The sequence below is a fragment of the Tachypleus tridentatus genome, chromosome 10 (genome assembly GCF_004210375.1).
Source record: "Tachypleus tridentatus isolate NWPU-2018 chromosome 10, ASM421037v1, whole genome shotgun sequence".
NCBI lineage: Eukaryota > Metazoa > Arthropoda > Merostomata > Xiphosura > Limulidae > Tachypleus > Tachypleus tridentatus.
The window spans coordinates 175956764-175978862 of NC_134834.1; the positions used below are offsets into that span (position 1 = coordinate 175956764).

Sequence of the window (22099 nt, forward strand, 5' to 3'; positions counted from 1 at the left end):
CTAAGATCCCGTCAAATTGCTGTTCAATTGCTTTGACGAGCTGTCTCTGTAAGACCTTAAAAAGGATGGTTAATGCTTGTCTTGTTTGGTTCATCTAGTCAAACAACATCCTCTCACCTGCCCAGTGTGGATTCCGACGACAGTGCTCCACCATGGACCATCTAATTAAACTTGAAACTTCAATCAGAGAGATCTTTCTCAAAAAACAACATCTTGTGTCAGCATTCTTTGACCTTGAGAAGGCTTATGATACTACATGGAGATATAGCATTTTGGGAAGTCTTCATTTATATGGGTTGCATGGCCATTTTCCCATTTTTAGTAAAACATTTTTAAAGTACAGGTGATTCCAACTTCCTATGGGTTTGACACTTTCTCATTCTTTCCTGCAGGTACCTGTAGTCCCTTAGGGCTGTGTCTTGAGTGTCACGCGTTTTAGTTTAAAGATTAATGCCATCACTGGACATCTCCATCTTACTGTTACAAACGGGATCTATGTTGACGACTGACACGAGATGTAGAAGTTCTTTACTGAAGTGAGCCACAGCAAACGGTTTTAACTTCTCTCTCTAAAACCGTTTGCATGCACTTTTGCCGCCATCGGATTATTCACCCCAATTCTGAATTCCTTGTCGGTAAAGTTGTGCTTCCCGAGGTCCCTGGGGCAAAGTTCTTGGGCTTATCGTTGACCGTAAGCTGACCTTTATACCACACACCAAGCAGCTGCTAGTAAATGTACAAAAGCACTGAACATCCTCTATATCCCTCTTCGACCACTTGAGGAGTGGATCGATGTTCTCTGCTAAAGATATATCGTGGTCTTATTCGATCAAAACTGGACTATGGGTCTATGGCTCTGCCAGGATCTCGGGCTTAAAGATGCTGGGCCATTCATCAGGGGCTTTGGCTCTGCACTGGGGCTTTCTGCACTTTACCAGTTCAGAGCTCATACATAGAGTTTCATAAGCCTTCTTTGCATCTCCATCGTTTGCTATACTTTTTCAGAAGAGACGATCTGCTATTGCTCCTTTTGGCCTTTGTATTCAGGTGCAGTTGGATGAATTGGGTCTGTCCTTGGATAATATTGCTGTATCCACTAGTCAGCTCATCCCACCATGGCTTATTACAGTCTCCAAATGTGACCTATCTTTAAGTCATCTGAGAAAAGCAGACACTTCCGATTGGAAATACTGTCTGTTATTTGCTGAACATCTTTCAAACCATCCTTCCATTACTATTTATACAGGTGGCTCAAAATCAGGTGACTGTGTGAGCTCTGCCATGATTTGTTATGGTTCGGTGGTTGCTCACAAAATCCCCTCTACAATTTTTGTGCTCACTGCCGAACTGTACGCCAATTCTCTTGCTTTGTATCACACAGAAGCTAAGCTATATTCAAATTCTGCTATTTATACTGACTCGCTTGGTTCTCTACTAGCCCTGGAACTGCTTCACGTTAGTTCTTACCCTGTTCTCGCTGATATTCAAAACCGACTTGCCTATTTCTCTTTAACATCTACACTGTACTTCTAGTCAGTTCTTCCGGATTCCAGACCATGTTGGTATTGGCGGAAACGAGCTCGCCGACACCGCAGCTAAGTTTGTCTGCTCGGGCACTATCACTGCTGTGCCTGTCTCATACATGGACTATGGTCCTGTATTCGAGGCTCGGCTCCAAGCCAGTTGGCAGTCGACTGGGAGTGAACAACGTGAAAACAAGCTTTTTCAGATAAAACTCTCTATTGGACTTTGGCCGTGGTGTTTCTGTAAGGATCAGAAAGAGGAAGTTGTTCTAACTAGACTACACATTGGTCACAGTTTTTAACTCAACGTTTTCTTTTATCTGTGACTGATGCGCCAATGTGTTGTCTGTGTAACACTCAGGTCACAACAAGCCACATTTTACTGTCATGCCGTAGTTACGACTCTCAACGACAGCACCATTTTAGACATGTTTTGTTCCAAGGTTTACCCCCTGATGCTGGACAGTGTTACTGGCGATGATGAAAATGTTCACCTTACAAATGTTTTTAGTTTTTAAAGGATCTTTTTAACACTATTCAAGTTTTTAATTCAAAAATTAAACTCTCTTTTGTTTTAACATGATTATTTTTACGAATTTTAATAATTTTATTTTAATTTTTTTTTACCTGTTGTTTGGTGTAGATAACCTAGTTATTTTGCGCCATAAAACGCCAAACAACCAACCAGCCTTAGACACGACTGGTACATTTTACGAAAGACTACTAAATTTTTGAAAGTCATAAAATCTATTTGGGCGTTTTGCGACGTCTTTTAGTGGTACAGCAGGAAGTGTACGCCCTTGCGACCCTGAAATTAGGAATTCGATATTTCCAGTTGTGTGCTTTTCTTTAAACCAAAGTTATTTTTGTTACCCAAAATATAAGAATAAAATAAAGTTATAAAGTTGACGTTTTAATCACCCAAGTAATGAAAGAGAGTGAATATATAATGTGATGAGATCTATTTTAAGTAATATAAATTTACAAATGCAATTTCTTATGTTGGAAGATACAAACATCTGATCAGATGTACTACAATAAGTTGATTTGTTTTAAATAATCAAATATTGATCGATATTCAGGTCAATCAGTTGTTAAATAACTTTGATTTTTAAATCATAAGTGCATAATGAATAATTTTTATGTTACTCAATATATTAGAATATATTTTACGTGTTTTATTATATTATTTATAGAACCTATATTTGTTTAATGTACTGCTTTATAACATAAGTACTCTCTGTTAAAGATAAGATCTCAAGCGGAATGAAACACAATTTATTATCCTTGTCTAGACCAGAAGTGGATTATTAAACTGCATTTTCTCTTTTCGTTAAAAAACAGAGTACGAGACGAATGGTTTTCATAAATATGACGAACAGGATAAGAATTGTATCTACTTATTGTATCTGTAAGAATTTATCCATCTACAGACGTTTCGGTTTTGTTTTGTTTTTTTTCTCTGTTGTCTATCGAACTCTAGACTGCTGACGAATGCTGTACAGGCATTTATTCATATGGAACTCTGTTTCGGTAAACTTTAACTCCACTTTTCGCTTAGTAACTTTATATTACAGCATGTCCAGTTCGATATTCTGTATGTTTGATTGGTAGCCCTTACTTCTATGGCTCTAATGGCTTGAGAAAACTGCTTGTTTACGCCAGTTGAGGAACGTGCCTTGACGTAGAATGTATTACGTCATCCCGACATACTTTCATCACGAGTTTCTCGTACGAACGGTCACTGCCGCTGGGGAAATATATTGCACTATCAAAAGACAACATAATGTGAGATATAAGTTAACCTGATTAATCTAACTGAGCGTTGAATTATAAAACAGACTCATTACAAGTGTGTTTCAAACTGCTTACATCCTGACAAATAAATTAACAGAAAATTAGCAATTCTCTGAAAAATCTATATATATACATAAAACTTACAATTAAATAGATTTAAAAGTAAAATATGAATTTCCCTAAAACAGTAGCTGGACTGCATTTTCTAATATATATTGACATAAAAACATTTTTTGCAAATTGTGATCAGTAATACAAAAAAAAACATTTTGCAACGTCAAACTCAAAGGATTTATATAAATATTTGAACATGTTTGACACATTCGTCATGATCACACTCAAACATATAAATATATGAGTGTATTGTTCTTGTATTTGTATATGTTTAACGTTTTGTTATAAGAAGCAACTCAATAGAAAATTTTAAAACCAGAAGTTTATGTCATTTGTTTTAACAAAGAGAAACCACGTAATCAATTTTTGACTTCTCACATTATACACCTTTAATTTCAACTATTTTTATCACACACTTTGGTAAACCATACCCAGAGATATGATGTGCTATACTTGTTAAAATTATTCTGGAACTCGAGCATATTTAAAATTATTAAACTTTAAAATATTATTTTTTTATTTCTATTAAAAGTTTTAAAACATTAAAGCTCCTTTATGGCTCAGCTGTAAGTTTGAGGTTCATAAAGTTCAAATCAAATTTCGATACCTGCCATAGGCACAGCACAGAAAACATGTTGTGTAGCTTTATGTTTAATCAACAAAAACAAAACAAAAGTTACAAGGATAAATAAACTGTGAATAAATATTGTAAGCCAGATAGTACCAGGGGTTATACGTAACTACTAATGTATTCAAATAGACCTATTTGTTATATAGTTCACACAACTTGCACTTTAGCTTTTTTATTTTTCCTCACTTTGAAATTTACAACTTAAAATGCTTATTGTTATTAATATTTTGTCCTATTATCTATAATTGTTTGTAATAAACAAACACCATAATTTAAATATTCATTTATAAGTTAAAATACAAGGTTAAAATTTTCATGATCACATATTCAATTAATCAAAATTCATTTTTCGTACTCCAAACCAGAATATTTAGTCACTATTAATTAAATATATAGGAGTAACCAGAAGTTCTTCATATAACGTTATTGATAGAACTTTTAGAAAACAAAATCATTATAAGTGATGATGAAATAAATTAAAATCAACATCTAGAAAATAATTATAACAGGAACTTTCTTTCATCACCAGAGGTTAATTAATAATTTTGGTTGGCAAAGCAAAGAACAAGAAATTCTGATAATTATTTGATCTACACTCACCATTGGAAGGTCCACAATTTACTCTATCTAAATATGCAGTCCATATTGAAATTATTTCCGTCAAAAGTTATAAGCAGGGTTTGGACTGACGACAAAACCTCACGAACACGCATATTTCCCACGTCGTTTGTGATTCTCAAGTCAATTTGTGTGACTGTTTCCTGTATGAAGTTGGAGCCACTACTTTCGTTATCAGTGCCAAAACTATACTTGAGTACAACTATAAAATCTTTTACTTTTAGATCTCAAAATGTCCGTTGTGATCGCATCGATATTGACTGTTCGGGTGTAAGGTTGAAAATCTCTGAACTTTGTGCATGCAGGTTTGGTTTGGTTTTTGAATTTTGCGCAAAGCTACACCAGGGTTATCTACGCTAGCAGTCCCTAATTTAACAAAGACAAGAGGAAAGGCAGCTAGTTATCACCATTCACCGCCAATACTTGGGCTACTCTTTTACCAATGAATAGTGAGGTTGACCGTTACATTATAACGCCTGCACGGGTGAAAGGGCAAACATGTTTGTAGTGACGGGGATTCGAACCCGTGACCCTCAAATTAAGAGTCGAGAGCCCTAGTCACTTGGCCGTGCAGGGCCTGCACATGCAGGTAATCGAGAGAATAATGGTAAATGCTGACAAGATGCCGAAGAGTAGCAAAGTTCCAGTTATCGTCAGCGTAGTTTGGAATATATGTTGTTCTGTAACCAACGGAACAAGCAGACCTATCATTAACTATGGGGAATCTTCTGATGATTGTGATCTGTTATAATTCGGTCAGTTTTGTTCGATTTGGAAACTGTAGAGGATAATCGTTAGATTCGTGCCGCAAGGCGCCTCTTGTTGGTGAAGAGATTTTGAGTTAAAAAGCAAAATCAGTGTTATTTTTTCCTGATTTATTTCTTGAGTAAAATAGTCAAATAATACTACAAATGCAATAAATGCAACAAAATAGGTATTTATAGAACTGAATCTGAATATGTTTATCTATACACCGATTGTTAATTGTCTGAACACGTTAAGTCTTACCAGTAATATTATTCAGCAAGAGAAAACTGCGATTTTGGTTGAACAGAATGATATGACGGTTAAAAATATTAAGAATTTTATAAACGTACTTGAACACAGTAAAAATAATTATGAGATTTGAATAAGGAATAAAAGTTTGCAAGTTAGAAAATCTACAGATGGCGCAACCTTCTTCGCTTTTTACTGTATATAAATATTCTAATGATATGGATCACATGGGAAATGTGTAATGTATCAGTAATTTGTAAGCGTGTATTGAGTTTCACGCTAATGAAAATGACGTAATTACTACCGAAACACGTATCGCCGTCCGTTTTTGTCACCGTGAATCTTTCAGAAAAAAAATTTTAGGTTGTAAAACATTGATAATAAAAACGCCATTATTTCCTGCACCCTCGGCAATGTGTAAACTTATAACTTCCTCATGAGTTATAAGATTGAAAAATCTGAGGTTTCAATTTATAAAATATTTGCTATTATGATTGTAATATGTAGCGTTTCAGATATATGAATAAAATATTTATTAAACTATTTAGCTATAAGAACGTAATTTATAATTCCATTATCAATTTGTATGTTCCTTTTATCTGGTAAACTTTTTTTGACAATTTCCTATTACGTCACTCATATAATTAAATTACTTTCTAATCTGTATTACATCTTTAAAATTCATTCTTGTAATATTCCCTTTTCGCATTTATTAAAATATTAGAACCTTTCTTCTTTATGTGGTCAAAAATCTGACCACAAACAAATTTTCAAAACATTTTAGAATCATCTAATTAAACTCTAAATAATCCAATTTTTATTTATATAGCCTAGTTTGTTGCGATTTTTGTTCTAATAGTTATTCAAATGTGTGGTAACCTTCGTTAAAATATATCCCCAGTCGCTCAGCGGTATGTCTGCGGACTTATAAAGCTAAAATCCGGGTTTCGATACCTGTGGTGGGCAGAACACAGATAGCCTCTTGTGTAGCTTTGTGCTTAATTCAAAAACAACAACAACATCGTTAAAATATTTTCGTTAATATTATATAAGTCTGTGGACGTTTCCCAATACTTTTACCACAGTTTATGTTTTTTGTCTAATTTGGTGTTTCTAGACAATCTTTTAATTTAACACTCAGTTCTTTTCTTTGACGCCTTCTAGAAAGATCAAAAACCAACATCAATTCCTTTATTTTCTTGATTATCTCTAATAAACAGATGGTCCAAATATGATGTAGAATTATTTGGACTTATTTCGGTGAATTAATCTATTAATAACATCCTTTTAAATAAAAAAAATCAGATACCTATAAACATTATTTTCTTCAAGTATAATATTGGCTAAGAATGAAAACGTTATATTAACTAATAACACCAGTAGTTCCTCAAAGGCCTCGCATGGCCAGGTGGGTAAAGGTGTTCGACTCCTAATCCGGGAGTCGCAGGTTCGAATTCCTGTCACACAAACGTGCTTGCCTTTTTAGCCGTGGGGGCGTTATAATGTGACGCTCAATCCTACTATTCGTTAGTAAAACTATAGCCCAAGAGTTGGCAGTGGGTGGTGAGGACTAGCTGCCTTCCGTCTAGTCTTACACTGCTAAATTAGGGAAAACTAGCGCAGATAGCCCTCGTGTAGCTTTGCGCGAAATTCAAAAACAAAAACAAACAAGATCTTCAAATGTATTTAAAATTTATAAACCGTAGACACGTAGGTTAACTCCATAACATAGTAATGTATTCATGTTATTTAAATATATTTTCCTATTTACATTTATTTTCTGAACAGAATGTTTACAGAATCCCTGCATTATTGTATTTTCTCTATATCTCGAAATACGTTTTACTCACTCATGCAATAAACATTTATTTGGTCATATCTATTTTATATTTTAGATTAAATTACTGTATCTGAATTATCATATAAAATTTTAAATAAGACGCCATTTTTTTGTAAATTCGTCTCTAAGTTTGTTTGTTTTTTATTTTCTGATGAAGTTTAATTTCATTGCTATATTTTTGCAATGAAAAGTTTTAAAATATAAAGCATCGTTGCAAGTAATACTTTAACAACAGTGCAAATCAATCGGTTCAATCAATATATATACATGTAGTAACCGTTTGGTTGACTTTTCACACTTTACTCATCTCTTACTCTTTATTTGTCCCAGTTTGCACAGCGGTATGTCTATGGACGTACGACGCTAAAATCTGGGCTTCGATACCCATGGTGGGCGGAGCATTGTGTAGCTTTATGTTCAATTACAAACAAACAATGCTCTTTATAATTTACTATTTTCTAACTTTATCATAAAAAACATTATAATATTTAACCAAGTACACTGAACATTTAGACCTTTAACCACCTTTTCTCAGTGGACCAGCGATAAGTTCATCCACTTATAACGCTGAAATATGGGGTTTGATTCCTCGCTAATTCTGAAATATTCCTTTTGTTTATCTGAGCACTTTCCATTTCTAATGATAGTCAGTTTAAAGATTTAGCCTTTTTGATCAACAAATGCTGTTTAATTAACTCACCTGATTAAAATGTAAACTCGTACTCAGTACACAATAGAAAACATCAGTATTAATTCTGTTGACAAAGGAGGCTCTGTTTTTTATCTAGTTTATCTAGTACGATTTGTACCATCAGACCTCTCAACTCATATCAGTTTCAAATTCAGCAAACTACTGAACAGTCCATACGTTAAAAATAGTTATCTTCTCAGCCTGGAGGTTGACTGTAACTAGTTTTGTCTGCTCTAAGTTTTGTCTCTTATTTGAAATTACCCAAGCTTAATTGTTTCGATCATTTCTTGGTCAACAGTTAATTTTCTGGAATATTTTAGAGCATTTGCTCTCCCATTATTCATAAAGGATACCTATCACACTTCCAAGGATTTTAATTTCCATGGTCAAAAAGATTTACTTTCACCATGTATATTTATATTCTGTTATAAGGACGCTTCAGTTGCTCCAGAGACCGATCCCTAGACTAAATACTAATATAATACTTTGACGTTAAGAACGTCTAAAATGTCCAGAAAGAGCGCATTTTCAAACATCAACTTTATCATAGAAGTGACTGTCTATAAATATTATCCATTAATACACACACAGCGACTTTACCCACCATCCTGCCCCAAGTTGAACAGAAAACCTGACCGAGTTCTAATGAGTGATGTAAAATTCATATGGATGTTATAAATGTAGTAACCAGTATAGCTGACAATTGTGATTTAATTTATTTTAAGTTACATGCTCAATGGTTTTGTTGTTGTTTCTTTTTTGGTGGAGAAGATACCGCATCTTTTTCAAACGTAAGATGTTTTGAATTAAATATCATTTTTGTCAGTAAATACCAATAAACCATGGCAAGTAAGAAAGTGACATTCATTAGTAACCATCATTAAAGTTAGGATCACAACTTTATTATTGGGAACAAACCTATGCTCTATAGAACAAACCAATCTATTTAAAATACATTGTGGTAGTTTTACCTCTGAAAACCAATGTTAATAACTTCCGTTATAGCAACGCCATGGAATCTAGATTAACAGTTTCTTGTCATCACCCTATGCACTCGGTACAGCTGTATCAAACATTATCATTTATCTTAATTATATAGAGTAATATTATGCAACTCAATACTCTCTTTCATTAAGCAAGCCTGTGATAAAAGTTAGCAAAGAATAATGAATAATTACTTTCTGGCCGTACGATTATTTTGAAAACTTGGGCTGGAAACTGATAATCTAGTTTTCATGGCCTAACTAATACTTTTGTATTGACAAGTGCTTTGACTCCATAGTCTTGTTGCTCTAAATCAGTCGTCTTCAAACGGAATGACAAAAAGCTATAAAAAGTTAAAAAATTCATTAAACTCAATTGTGTTTTTCTATCACATAAAGTTTCCGTACTTTCAATGCAATTAAAACAAGGAAGAAATTCAATCAAAGCTGGAGAATTTATATCTCCTGTGTTTTTTTAATGTGCTGCTTTGAAATTTGGTGAGTGAACTAAGACCCTAGCAGAAAACAATCACGTAAAATGTATGATAGTTTGAATAACCACAGTCCAAACTATAGAAGGTGAAAAACTGCTAAACTATCACTTCTTGTTTGTGATGAAGAAAAACCCACTTGAAATAAAAATGTATTCTCAAGAGGAATTCTGCAAACTTTCTTGGTTAACCTAAAAATGGCCTAAAAAGGTTGAAACTTTGTCCTATACTTTATTTACTTTAAAGTTTTAATACCTATACCAACCGTCTTGAGAATACATTGTCACTGCTTGTATTAACACACAGCGTGCCCTACAGGTTGTTTTGGCTGTATAATACACTAACGTGTGTCTTGATATCTGCAGGAGTTCTCTTCACATGTATTAAAAATTGATCGTCTCTTCTTTCTCACACTAAGAATAAAATATAAAAAAGTAACTGAATAAAACATGATTCTAAACATTTATAGTTTCTCATTTTAACCAGGAAATGTAAGTTTTAGGAATTCCAATGTTATTCTCAACCTGTTTCAGAAATAATTTATTGCTATTTTAACGTCATAGAATAGTACTTGGTCGTTTGTGTTGGTTCTCCGACGAAAATATTTATAAAATTGTTATATTTAAAGTTTTCGCACAAACCCATAAAAGGGTTATCTGTTAACAGACTTTCACAATTTTGAACTAATAGACTATTACCAACGCTTGTGCTATTTTATGACTGAATAGTAGTATTTTAAGATCACCGCTATAACTCACCCATTGCTCTGAATTTTGAAGTGCATTTTATGGTAAAGGATATGAGGCTACGACTCGAACATTTGTAAAGACCATAATTACTACAGCTGAAAACCTATTTTGTCAAGTTGTTGTTTTAGTAAAGTTCAACGTATACTGAAACAGAAACCGTCAGAATTTTCAGTTACACTTCCTGGGTCAAGCCAAATAAAGGTATATTCACTTACATCTATAAAACCTCGTTGATCACGAATACTAAATGCACATTTGCAATATTTTCTGGTTTTTGTCTTAGAGCAAAGCAACATTGGATTATTTGATGCTTCCACCGTGAGGAATCGAACCGCGGGTTTTATCTTTGAAGGTCCATAAACTTACCGCAGTCCCATCAGAAAATAATAGTTGCTGTTATGCAATTTCAGCAGTTATTTGTATCTGATGAGGAAACTCGTAGTTCCTGCCTAAAATTTGGATGTCAAACAAAGCCCATAGCGGCATAAAAATTACTTGAAATGTTTCATTTCAAACTGTGCGTTAAACGTGTATGAAAAACACAGTGAGAAACATTGGTTAATTTCGCAAATAAGAAAAATCCCTTTATCCTATCTCTGCACTGTGCATTTCGTGTGCAAGGGACAACTGCTAAAGCGCCTGATTATCACACGTGACACAGAAGAATATTCACTTGATGTGTAGCTGATACATATTAACTTGACAACAAAATTGGTTGCTTCCGTTCTACGTATGACATTACCATATAGATTCATATAAGCATCAAATGTGGCGTTCAAAGCACATGTGAATGTTAAATTACTTTCACTAAAGAGAAAATGTTAACTTGGTGTTATTAGTTGCTGAAATTCTCTAACCCACTTTATTTCAATAACACGAGATGAAGATATGTTTCAATCATAGCTGGTTGGGCAAATAGTCAAATAAGTGCATACATAAAAATCTTTAAATGACATAAAACAAGGACATGGTTCAAGTTATTGTTTACCAAATGCTATGTGAGGCTAGATACGTTGTTAAAGGAACTTAAAACAGTTTTTGTTCACAGGGTACACAACATACTATTGCTAATTATTAATTCATCTTAAGTAATCTCAAGAGGCGTATGTTACATATATAACTGAATGTTATGAGATAGGAAACCTGAACTAAAGAATTATATTAAAACTCAGTTTCTCACTATTATCTACAGATACACCGTACGTAGCCTACTGGTGAATGTGTCGGGTTGTGGGATTAAAGGTCAAAGGTTTCAGCCGAGATATGCTGCTGATCAAATTTCGCACGCGACATTCAGTCTCACTTTCTATTAGAAGTAGCTAGCCAGTGGGCACTAATAATAATTGGCTGTCTCCATTCCTTTGCTCAGTAATTTATAAAGTGCGTATCGCTACGCCTAGACTAGAGTTTCCACACTTGGCTATTTAGCCCTTATATCGGATAAAATATTCTTCAAGTTGACATTACTATATGACAAACACTATTAATATGTGTTACACAAAAAACAACTAACAAAGTGTGTGTGTGTTTAAGTGAGAAAATATAAGATATGATACTACAGCCCATTTCACTGTAGAAAATAGTCAAAGGATAATTGAGATTTATAACCTGGGGTATTTCACTCGTATGGAAGTCAGTTGGACGAATGAAAGGTAATCAGATGAAGTAAGCTAGAAATGCCTGGAAATATCATTCACATAGCTGTTTGAAACCGGAATTACAAAGCTAGTAATGCCTGGAAGTATCGTTCACATTGCTGTTTGAAACCGGAATTACAAAGTTAGAAACGCCTGGAAGTATCGTTCACATAGATGTTTGAAACCGGAATTACAAAGTTAGAAATGCCTGGAAGTATCGTTTACATAGCTGTTTGAAACCGGAATTACAACAAAGGTCAAGGAAAGGCATGGACGATAAGAGATAGGCTTTACAAATCCAGACGTCCAGTAAGATCCATTTATCTAACGGCAGGCTAAAGTATAGTTCCCTTGCAATTGTGCCAGTAAGGTGACAATCTGACCAAAGATATCTGGATATTTTTTTACACAGGAGTATAGTTTTTACTCAAACCACATAACAGACGTACACTCATTCGTGAAGAGTCTGGAATTAGATTCAACCATACTTTCAAATAGAATTTTAGTGCAAATAATAACAGCTTTAGTGAGGAAATCACACCCCTGCACTCTGCACACATATGCGGAATGGTGTCACTACTTTGACACATACCATGGATTTCTGTATTACCACACGCTGATGTAACTGACCATGGCTTAATTATGTTCTGTAATAACTCCCTTAATTGGCCAACATATATAAATAAGAGGTTGACCGAATAGGGTGGCTTGCACGACGTATTATCCCAGGACTTCAAACCAATTTTCATGTATCGAATGATCTTAGGATACGTGTCACATTCCACCAAGTGTTTAAAAACACCGAATATCACTTAAAAACAGCTTTTTCAAAGGAGTGGTCAGTTATACCTTAAAATCTTATCCGGATTATGACGGTAAACTTGTAGCACCAATTATTTTTGCTCTTAGTGTTAACTGTACACCATATAGAAGTAAAAAAAAAAAAAAAACATGAACTAGAAATAAGCAAATCCCTAGACAATAAACATCAACTTAACGATCAATCATTTCAACATGTGAGATCACATGACAGAACATGAGATGTCTGATTTGCGTTACAAAAGAGGGAGGGAACGTTAGCGACTTCAAATTAAACCAGTAGAATTTACGTTGTCATAGATAAAACCCTAAAAAATTCAGTCATCACTTCATTACAGTCGGTGGCGTCGTTTCTTAAATTATGTGTACGAATTTCAACATTATCTCTTGAAGTGTTCGAAATCTTATTTGGCGTCAAGAAGTTGGGACTGTTGGTCACGTATTCGCTATTGCTAGTTGCTGTATTAGTTGTACGATAAACGTAGACTTGCCATAACAGGATATTTTTAGAGAAGCTCCCTGTATTGTATGAAGAGAAAGATAGTGTTAATGTATAGATCATTATTCTAAAAGCAATTCTTTATCTAACACCTTAAATGTAAAAGTTAGGAGCAGCTGCTGGTGAAATCTCCTCATATCTTCCAAATGACGTGTCTTTATTAGTTCATCTAAATATACTGCTTGCACAGACATACCTTCTGATAATATTTTTATCAAATAATAATATGATCCACATAACAGAGGTTCATTACTTAGGCAAGACATAAAAACAATTCTTCAAATCGGCAGAAAAACCAGAAGAGATTAGCAGAATATTCTAAATTTATTGGCTGACTTAAAAGCTAATACAAGTCTTTTTATCTGTAAAGTAACTGTAACTTTCCTGTTAGTCATCAATGTAACAGCTAATTGTTGTGATTGGTTATTATTAGTATAGCCACTGTTTCTGACGTAAAAAAAAAACTATTTTTTTCCTTTTCTTTCAGGTGTTAAAGAAGTCAAGATGCTAAAAAAGTATGGGATATTTATCTGTAAGTAAAAATTTAGTATTCAAGGGCAATAGTCCAACTACATCTTAGTTTAGATTAGTTTCATAGATACACTTTATATCAGTTCCATGAACACTTCCTATCACTTGAACAAACACACTTTACATCAGTATCACAGAAACACATTATTAACACTTTGTAGCATAGCTGCCATTAATACATCATTATTTCAGTATCAGATTTTTTCATTAGCTCTATATTTTGTATTAGCAGAAATATTTCTAAAAATTGTAAAATGTATGATGGAGCCGTAACATTGTAATTATAACATAAGAATGCTCTAGCATTTTATTTAGTAACTTTTCCAAACCATTATCACGTATTGTTTTCCTTCTTTTTAAGTAAATAATAACTGTAAAGTTACTAGCATTTTGTCTTTATTTAGCTATAACTTATCCTGAAAGAAACACGAGGTGTTTTATGGTTCTATGTATTTACTTTAATGGTCATGTTGTAAAGAAACAAACAAGGCCAATGTTGTAAGTAAATATGATAATGTAACAAAATCTAACCTAATAGAGTTGTTCAAAATAATTTGAACTCTTTAACCCTTCAGAAATTTATTTCGTCCATCATAAAAGCTACCTACCCTACCTCTGATACAGAAGATTCGCGATTCCGTAGCTAAAATATTACTTCTTAAGGCTTAAACGCAGCTTATGTTGTCAAGCGAGGATTGACAGAATCAAGTTGAACGATCGGATTCGTCGTATTGATAATGTGAGAAGAAATTCCTGAGACTGCGGAAAACGTGCAATTCAAATAGCTATATTTTTTTAACATAAATACACATCATTCGAAAATTTTATAATTTAACCACCAGACTGAATTAGTTATCGGGATTAGATTCGCCGTAGTAGCGGGATCTGTGGTAACGTGGTAGCATGGTAGTGTTGGTTTTTACTTTTAAATTACAGAACACGCAGAAGATATTAAATAAATATTTTATATTTAGCACTTTACTTCTTTGGATGAAACCGTTTTACTATTTTATACATTCCTTTATATTGAAATATTGCTCTCCTGACAATAAGGATTTCATAATTAGAGAATATTTTAGTTCCAACATCTAAACGTGTACATTTTTACATCTTTACGCAATAAATACCTTCGTTTTTATGATTATTTTATTTCGCTAAATTAAATGCATAAATACATTCTCTGCAAAACTTTTTTTTTTTACCCGACGATATATCCATGTCGTAAGGCCTGGCATGGCCAAGCGTGTTAAGGCGTGCGACTCGTAATCTGAGGATCGTGGGTTCGCATCCCCGTCGCGCCAAACATACTCGCCCATTCAGCCGTGTGGGTGTTATAATGTGACGGTGAATCCCACTATTCATTGGTAAAAGAGTATCCCCCAGAGTTGGCGGTGGGTGGTGATGACTAGCTGCCTTCCCACTAGTGTTACACTACGAAATTAGGGACGGCTAGCACAGATAGCCCTCGAGTAGCTTTGTGCGAAATTAAAAAAAAACAACAAAACATATCCATGTCGTTATCTTGAAAGCCGTAATTGTGTTTCTCACATATAATTACTTGAACCAGAGGCTTTAGCAAGTTATTTTGAAAAAAATATCCAAATTAGTAAGTCGGGTGACAAACACAGCAGGTCCAAAGTTGTGGACGCATGAAAGTTAAGTCTCCATGTTCTTCAGCTTTTCTAAAACAATATGATACGACCGAGAACTGATCGCTTTCGGGAAGGAAATTCAGAAACACTTCCAAGCGAGAGATATTTACACACTTTATGTATTTAATGACGTTAGAAAACAAAGAGATATGGATGAATATGGGCTACCAAGACTAACCAGAAAGAGACCAGCAACAAGTCATACCCCAGCCGTGTTAAGCAAACTGGAACATCTTATAACAGAAAAAAAATATGCACACATAAAAATCATTGGAAAACCCGTTCATGTTTCCTAGGCAACAGTACGCAATATAATCAAGAAAGATTTCCATGAATCTTCTCAACCGTCCTGTATCTCAAGCAGCTGGAGAATAAAATGGGTATTTATATTGTTCCACAGGAGTATAAAACCACTCTCCTATGGATTTCTGTGCGATTGAACGGTTGTACTAGATGGATTATGAAAAGTCTGTAAGGAGGAGGAGCCTGTCTTTCACATGACAACATTACGATATGCACTCTAACTGTATTTCCAAAATCGTCTTAATAACAGGTACTAAACCTTTGAACGTACAATTCTGAAACATCTTTTAAAAAGAATCGTTTTATCCTACAATAAATGTTTCTTGTATGCTTCAACGTATCATCACACCCTACGTCTCTTGCACCAGTTCAATTTAGCATATATGGGTATATTTCTTATAAACTGTGAATATGTTTATTGCACAGCGTTGATTTATTCAAGGATTTTTTTTTTACCATAAACCTTTTCGATATTTTTACATAGTTTTCTGTAATATACGCTTTTACGTGTATATAGTTTGAAGCTTATGCAAATTTTAACACACACCTGTTTCTTTACAGCTTTTCTGGGCATACTATTTTGTCCAAAACATAAAGCAAGACAACTACTGGCAAGAGAAGAGCTGACCAGTGATAATCTTCGAAATGTCCATGCGTTTCCTGAATTTGGTGAGCGAGTTAGGGTTCAAAGGTTCTCCTTCACCGCCACGCCTCTGCCTTATAGGACAGATAAGGCGGATGCCCACTTTACACACAAACAGAATGTTGCAGATTCTCATCTTCCCAGTGGGGAAATTATAACGAGCTCACCAGAAGTCGCTGTCGTTCTTCCAGATTTAGGCAATGACAGAAATGTTAATACTCATGTTCTGAACTCTTCGGAAAATGAAGAAAGTTATTATTTAAACTCTAGCTACACGAGAGAGTACAATAACTTTAACAACAAAATCAAATCAGAATTAGAAGAAAAATCATTAATCGCCGGGACTCAATTTTTAAACATTTCATCCAAAATTCATCACATATTAGAATCGTGGGAGATACGAACCTCCACTCACTGGAGAGCGTTACTGCGAAGAAATTGAAGAAAACGGAGTCTTGTGGAATTCAACTGAAGGGGCGTTGTAGTGTTAACGTCTTGTCCAGATGACTACATAGGGAGCGCTTACAGAACCTGTTATGCAAATGGCCAATGGGGACACATTCATTTCTTTGACTGCCGTTTTAGAAAACTACTGGAATTAAAAACGCTGGTAGGTAATTACGGTGAATTATTAGGTGTTATTTTCTTTAGCCTACAAGTGCCATAGAAACAAACAAACTGTAAGATATTCTATGAGCTAAGCCTTTTCGTATTTAAATTGTCAGAACCGATATACTGTTGTTTAACTCTATATATTGATACTCATCATAACATCAAATCATGAAGAAATTTATTGACTTCTTCAAACAGATTATAAAGTGAATAGAATGAAAATCAACAAATTATGAGACTTTTTTATTTTGTTTTTTTTTTAATTTGGAAACTTTCATCCTGAAAAGAAAAGAAACATTTGCAGTTTCTAAAATTGAATGAACTGTTTGCTTTGATATTTCCTCTAATCAGAAATAGTATAGCATGGAATTAGAAATATTAGAGAAATTTTCATATTTGATATATTTTATTGTTTCTATTTAGAACGCAAAACCTGATCCCACTAAAACTCTGCAAGTTATGTCATTTCAGGTTTCCGTTAACTTGAAAATGATCAAACTGACATGTCATAGGTTTAATTTTAGAAACAATAACAGATTTGACAATAAGAAAAAAGTAATTTAATAAATATCGTCTTGTGATAGCAATTTATTTGAACATTAGATGATTCTTACTTGATTATGTTATAGCTGTATTGTTGAATAAGTGTATCATTCTTGCTTGGTCATGTGATAGCTGTATTGTTTAATAAGTGTATCATTCTTGCTTGGTCATACTATAGCTGTATTGTTTAATAAGTGTATCATTCTTGCTTGGTCATGTTATAGCTGTATTGTTTAATAAGTGTATCATTCTTGCTTGGTCATGTTATAGCTGTATTGTTTAATAAGTGTATCATTCTTGCTTGGTCATGTTATAGCTGTATTGTTGAATAAGTGTATCATTCTTGCTTGGTCATGTTATAGCTGTATTGTTTTAATAAGTGTATCATTCTTGCTTGGTCATGTTATAGCTGTATTGTTTAATAAGTGTATCATTCTTGCTTGGTCATACTATAGCTGTATTGTTTAATAAGTGTATCATTCTTGCTTGGTCATGTTATAGCTGTATTGTTTAATAAGTGTATCATTCTTGCTTGGTCATGTTATAGCTGTATTGTTTAATAAGTGTATCATTCTTGCTTGGTCATGTTATAGCTGTATTGTTTAATAAGTGTATCATTCTTGCTTGGTCATGTTATAGCTGTATTGTTTAATAAGTGTATCATTCTTGCTTGGTCATGTTATAGCTGTATTGTTTAATAAGTGTATCATTCTTGCTTGGTCATACTATAGCTGTATTGTTTAATAAGTGTATCATTCTTGCTTGGTCATACTATAGCTGTATTGTTTAATAAGTGTATCATTCTTGCTTGGTCATGTTATAGCTGTATTGTTTAATAAGTGTATCATTCTTGCTTGGTCATGTTATAGCTGTATTGTTTAATAAGTGTATCATTCTTGCTTGGTCATGTTATAGCTGTATTGTTTAATAAGTGTATCATTCTTGCTTGGTCATACTATAGCTGTATTGTTTAATAAGTGTATCATTCTTGCTTGGTCATACTATAGCTGCATTGTTTAATAAGTGTATCATTCTTGCTTGGTCATGTTATAGCTGTATTGTTGAATAAGTGTATCATTCTTGCTTGGTCATGCTATAGCTGTATTGTTGAATAAGTGTATCATTCTTGCTTGGTCATGTTACAGCTGTATTGTTTAATAAGTGTATCATTCTTGCTTGGTCATACTATAGCTGTATTGTTTAATAAGTGTATCACTCTTGCTTGGTCATGTTATAGCTGTATTGTTGAATAAGTGTATCATTTTTGCTTGATCATGCTATAGCTGTATTGTTGAATAAGTGTATCATTCTTGCTTGGTCATGTTACAGCTGTATTGTTTAATAAGTGTATCATTCTTGTTTGGTCATGTTATAGCTGTATTGTTTAATAAGTGTATCATTCTTGCTTGGTCATGCTATAGCCGTATTGTTTAATAAGTGTATCATTCTTGCTTGGTCATGTTATAGCTGTATTGTTTAATAAGTGTATCATTCCTTTGCTTGGTCATGTTATAGCTGTATTGTTTAATAAGTGTATCACCTTGCTTGGTCATACTATAGCTGTATTGTTTAATAAGTGTATCACCTTGCTTGGTCATGCTATAGCTGTATTGTTTAATAAGTGTATCATTCTTGCTTGGTCATACTATAGCTGTATTGTTTAATAAGTGTATCATACTATAGCTGTATTGTTTAATAAGTGTATCATTCTTGCTTGGTCATACTATAGCTGTATTGTTTAATAAGTGTATCATTCTTGCTTGGTCATGTTACAGCTGTATTGTTTAATAAGTGTATCATTCTTGCTTGGTCATGTTATAGCTGTATTGTTTAATAAGTGTATCATTCTTGCTTGGTCATGTTATAGCTGTATTGTTTAATAAGTGTATCACTCTTGCTTGGTCATGTTATAGCTGTATTGTTTAATAAGTGTATCATTCTTGCTTGGTCATGTTATAGCTGTATTGTTTAATAAGTGTATCATTCTTGCTTGGTCATGTTATAGCTGTATTGTTTAATAAGTGTATCATTCTTGCTTGGTCATGTTATAGCTGTATTGTTTAATAAGTGTATCATTCTTGCTTGGTCATACTATAGCTGTATTGTTTAATAAGTGTATCATTCTTGCTTGGTCATGTCATACAGCTGTATTGTTTAATAAGTTTATCATTCTTGCTTGGTCATGCTATAGCTGTATTGTTGAATAAGTGTATCATTCTTGCTTGGTCATGCTATAGCTGTATTGTTTAATAAGTGTATCATTCTTGCTTGGTCATGCTATAGCTGTATTGTTTAATAAGTGTATCATTCTTGCTTGGTCATACTATAGCTGTATTGTTTAATAAGTGTATCATTCATGCTTGGTCATGTTATAGCTGTATTGTTTAATAAGTGTATCATTGATGCTTGGTCATGTTATAGCTGTACCATTTCACCGTTTCTTAGGTGTAATGGGTATAATGAATTTGTTTTATTTGAGAAGTTGGAATTGTCACGTGCTTTTGAAGAAACTCGTAATCAAGATGTGAAATTTTATGTAGAGTTTATATGTTGGAGGAGAAGTGCAGGCTATCATAATTAAAGTATAGAAAATAGATAAAAGTGTAAACTGTGGGAAATGACAGGAAGATTTCAAAAGAAACTTAAACTTTCACATGCAAAAAAAACACATCAGCTAACAATGACTTTCTGGAAACTTAAAAGAACACTAACAGAGTTAAAAGTAGTAGATTTAATTGTAATAAGCCTATTCTACTGAGTAATAAATTTTAGCTCTTGGCTTCTGCAAACGAGGAACTATTGTGAAGAAAGAGAACAAAAGGATCAAAGAAGTATTTGGATGATGAGAAGGTTATAGTTATAGGTGATTCATTGACAAAGCATGTTGATAGGATAGTCTGTGATATAAATAGGAGAAAATAATCAAATTATGCTATCCAGGGATATAAGTGGAGGATTTAACTAACCGAGCAGAAGATATAATAATGAAGATACCACAAATACAGTGTTTGTGGTTAAGTACTAATTATATAGGGATAAGTGGGTCAAATTTATCGTTACATTCAAATATAGAAATGGTTGAGAAGATGGAAATTGGGGAACATCCTGGTGCAAGTGGTCATTGTTTTATTAGGTTCAATGTTTTGCTGCCTTTAGAGATAAGGAATAATAATACTTTGGTTATAAATTTCAAAAAGCAAATTTTGAAAGATTTGACTAGAATTATCTGTTGTAAATTGGGCAGCTGGATTATTTGTAGCCACTGATCAGATGTGGAAAATTTGTAAATAATTAAGGCAAACATATTTTAAAACAAAGAAAAGTATAGCTGCAAGAAAAACGAGGTTGACTTACAAAGAGTATAAGTGATATAACTGAAGAACAGCATCACAAATTTAAGAAATTTAAATTGACTGGTACGATAGGGACTTAGAAGAGCAAGCCGGTGGAACAGGAAATTGGGACATCAAAAAAAAAGATCTATGGGAAAAGGTTGGCTGAAAATGTAAAAATTAATAGTAAGGCATTTTAAGCACATTAAGAGTAAAGAAAATGTTAGAAAGAGTGTATAGTCCTTGAGGAATGATTATTTGTTTGTTGTATTTTAATTTGGCACAAAGCTACACGACAGTTATTTGTACTAGCCGTCCCTAATTTAGTAGTGTAAAACTAGAAGGAAGGCAGCTAGTCATCACCATCAACTGCCAACTCTTGGGCTGTTATTTTACTAACGAATAGTTGGATTCATTGTCACAATAAACACCCCAATGGCTGATATGGCGAGCATGTTTCGTGTGACGGGGACTCGAACCCGCGATCCTCACATTACGAGTCGAGCGCCCTAAATGCATGGCCATGTCAGGCCAGGGATAATAGGGAAGCTAGTATGTAATGATTATATGATGACTAAGTTATTAAATTTTTTCTTTCTTCCATTTTTTACCTAGAAAATTTAAGCAGTATTCCATGTCTTGAACTGTTGATAGATGGAAAGGAGATTGGAACAAGATGACTGCATTAATTCTTGAGCTATTTAAGAACATTTTGGAAAGTTTAAAGAAAGATAAGTTCCTGGGTCATAATATTTTCCCAACGATTTGAAGGAGGTTAAACACTGGATATGTGATCCACTTGTTATTAGTATTTGAATAGTGGATGATGGAGTTAGTTTTTCTAACTTCTTTCAAGGGAAGCTATAAAACGGTCCCAGTAATTATTGACCCACCAATTAGTCTTTACATTGTCTTAAAAGTCTTGAAAAGTTGGCCTTCGAATGGCTTTCATATCTGGATGTTGTAGTGTCAAAATTTAAATAAGTTTAAGAAAAAAACTTGATAAGTATATGAATAATGAGAGGTGTTCTAATATTAAAAAATCATTTATTTATTATTTTAATTTAGTTTAGGGCTAGACCAATGTATTCCATG

The 22099-nt window shown here is 33.7% G+C and overlaps 1 protein-coding gene across 1 annotated transcript; it reads left to right on the top strand.

Moving 5' to 3' along the window:
* Positions 1-13219: 13219 nt before the first annotated feature.
* LOC143228569 (uncharacterized) lies at positions 13220-16959 on the top strand. Its single transcript, XM_076459807.1, has 3 exons — positions 13220-13440; positions 13876-13920; positions 16436-16959. The coding sequence occupies exons 2-3, from the start codon at positions 13893-13895 to the stop codon at positions 16957-16959; spliced, it is 552 nt and encodes a 183-aa protein (XP_076315922.1). The 5' UTR covers positions 13220-13440; positions 13876-13892.
* Positions 16960-22099: the final 5140 nt, after the last annotated feature.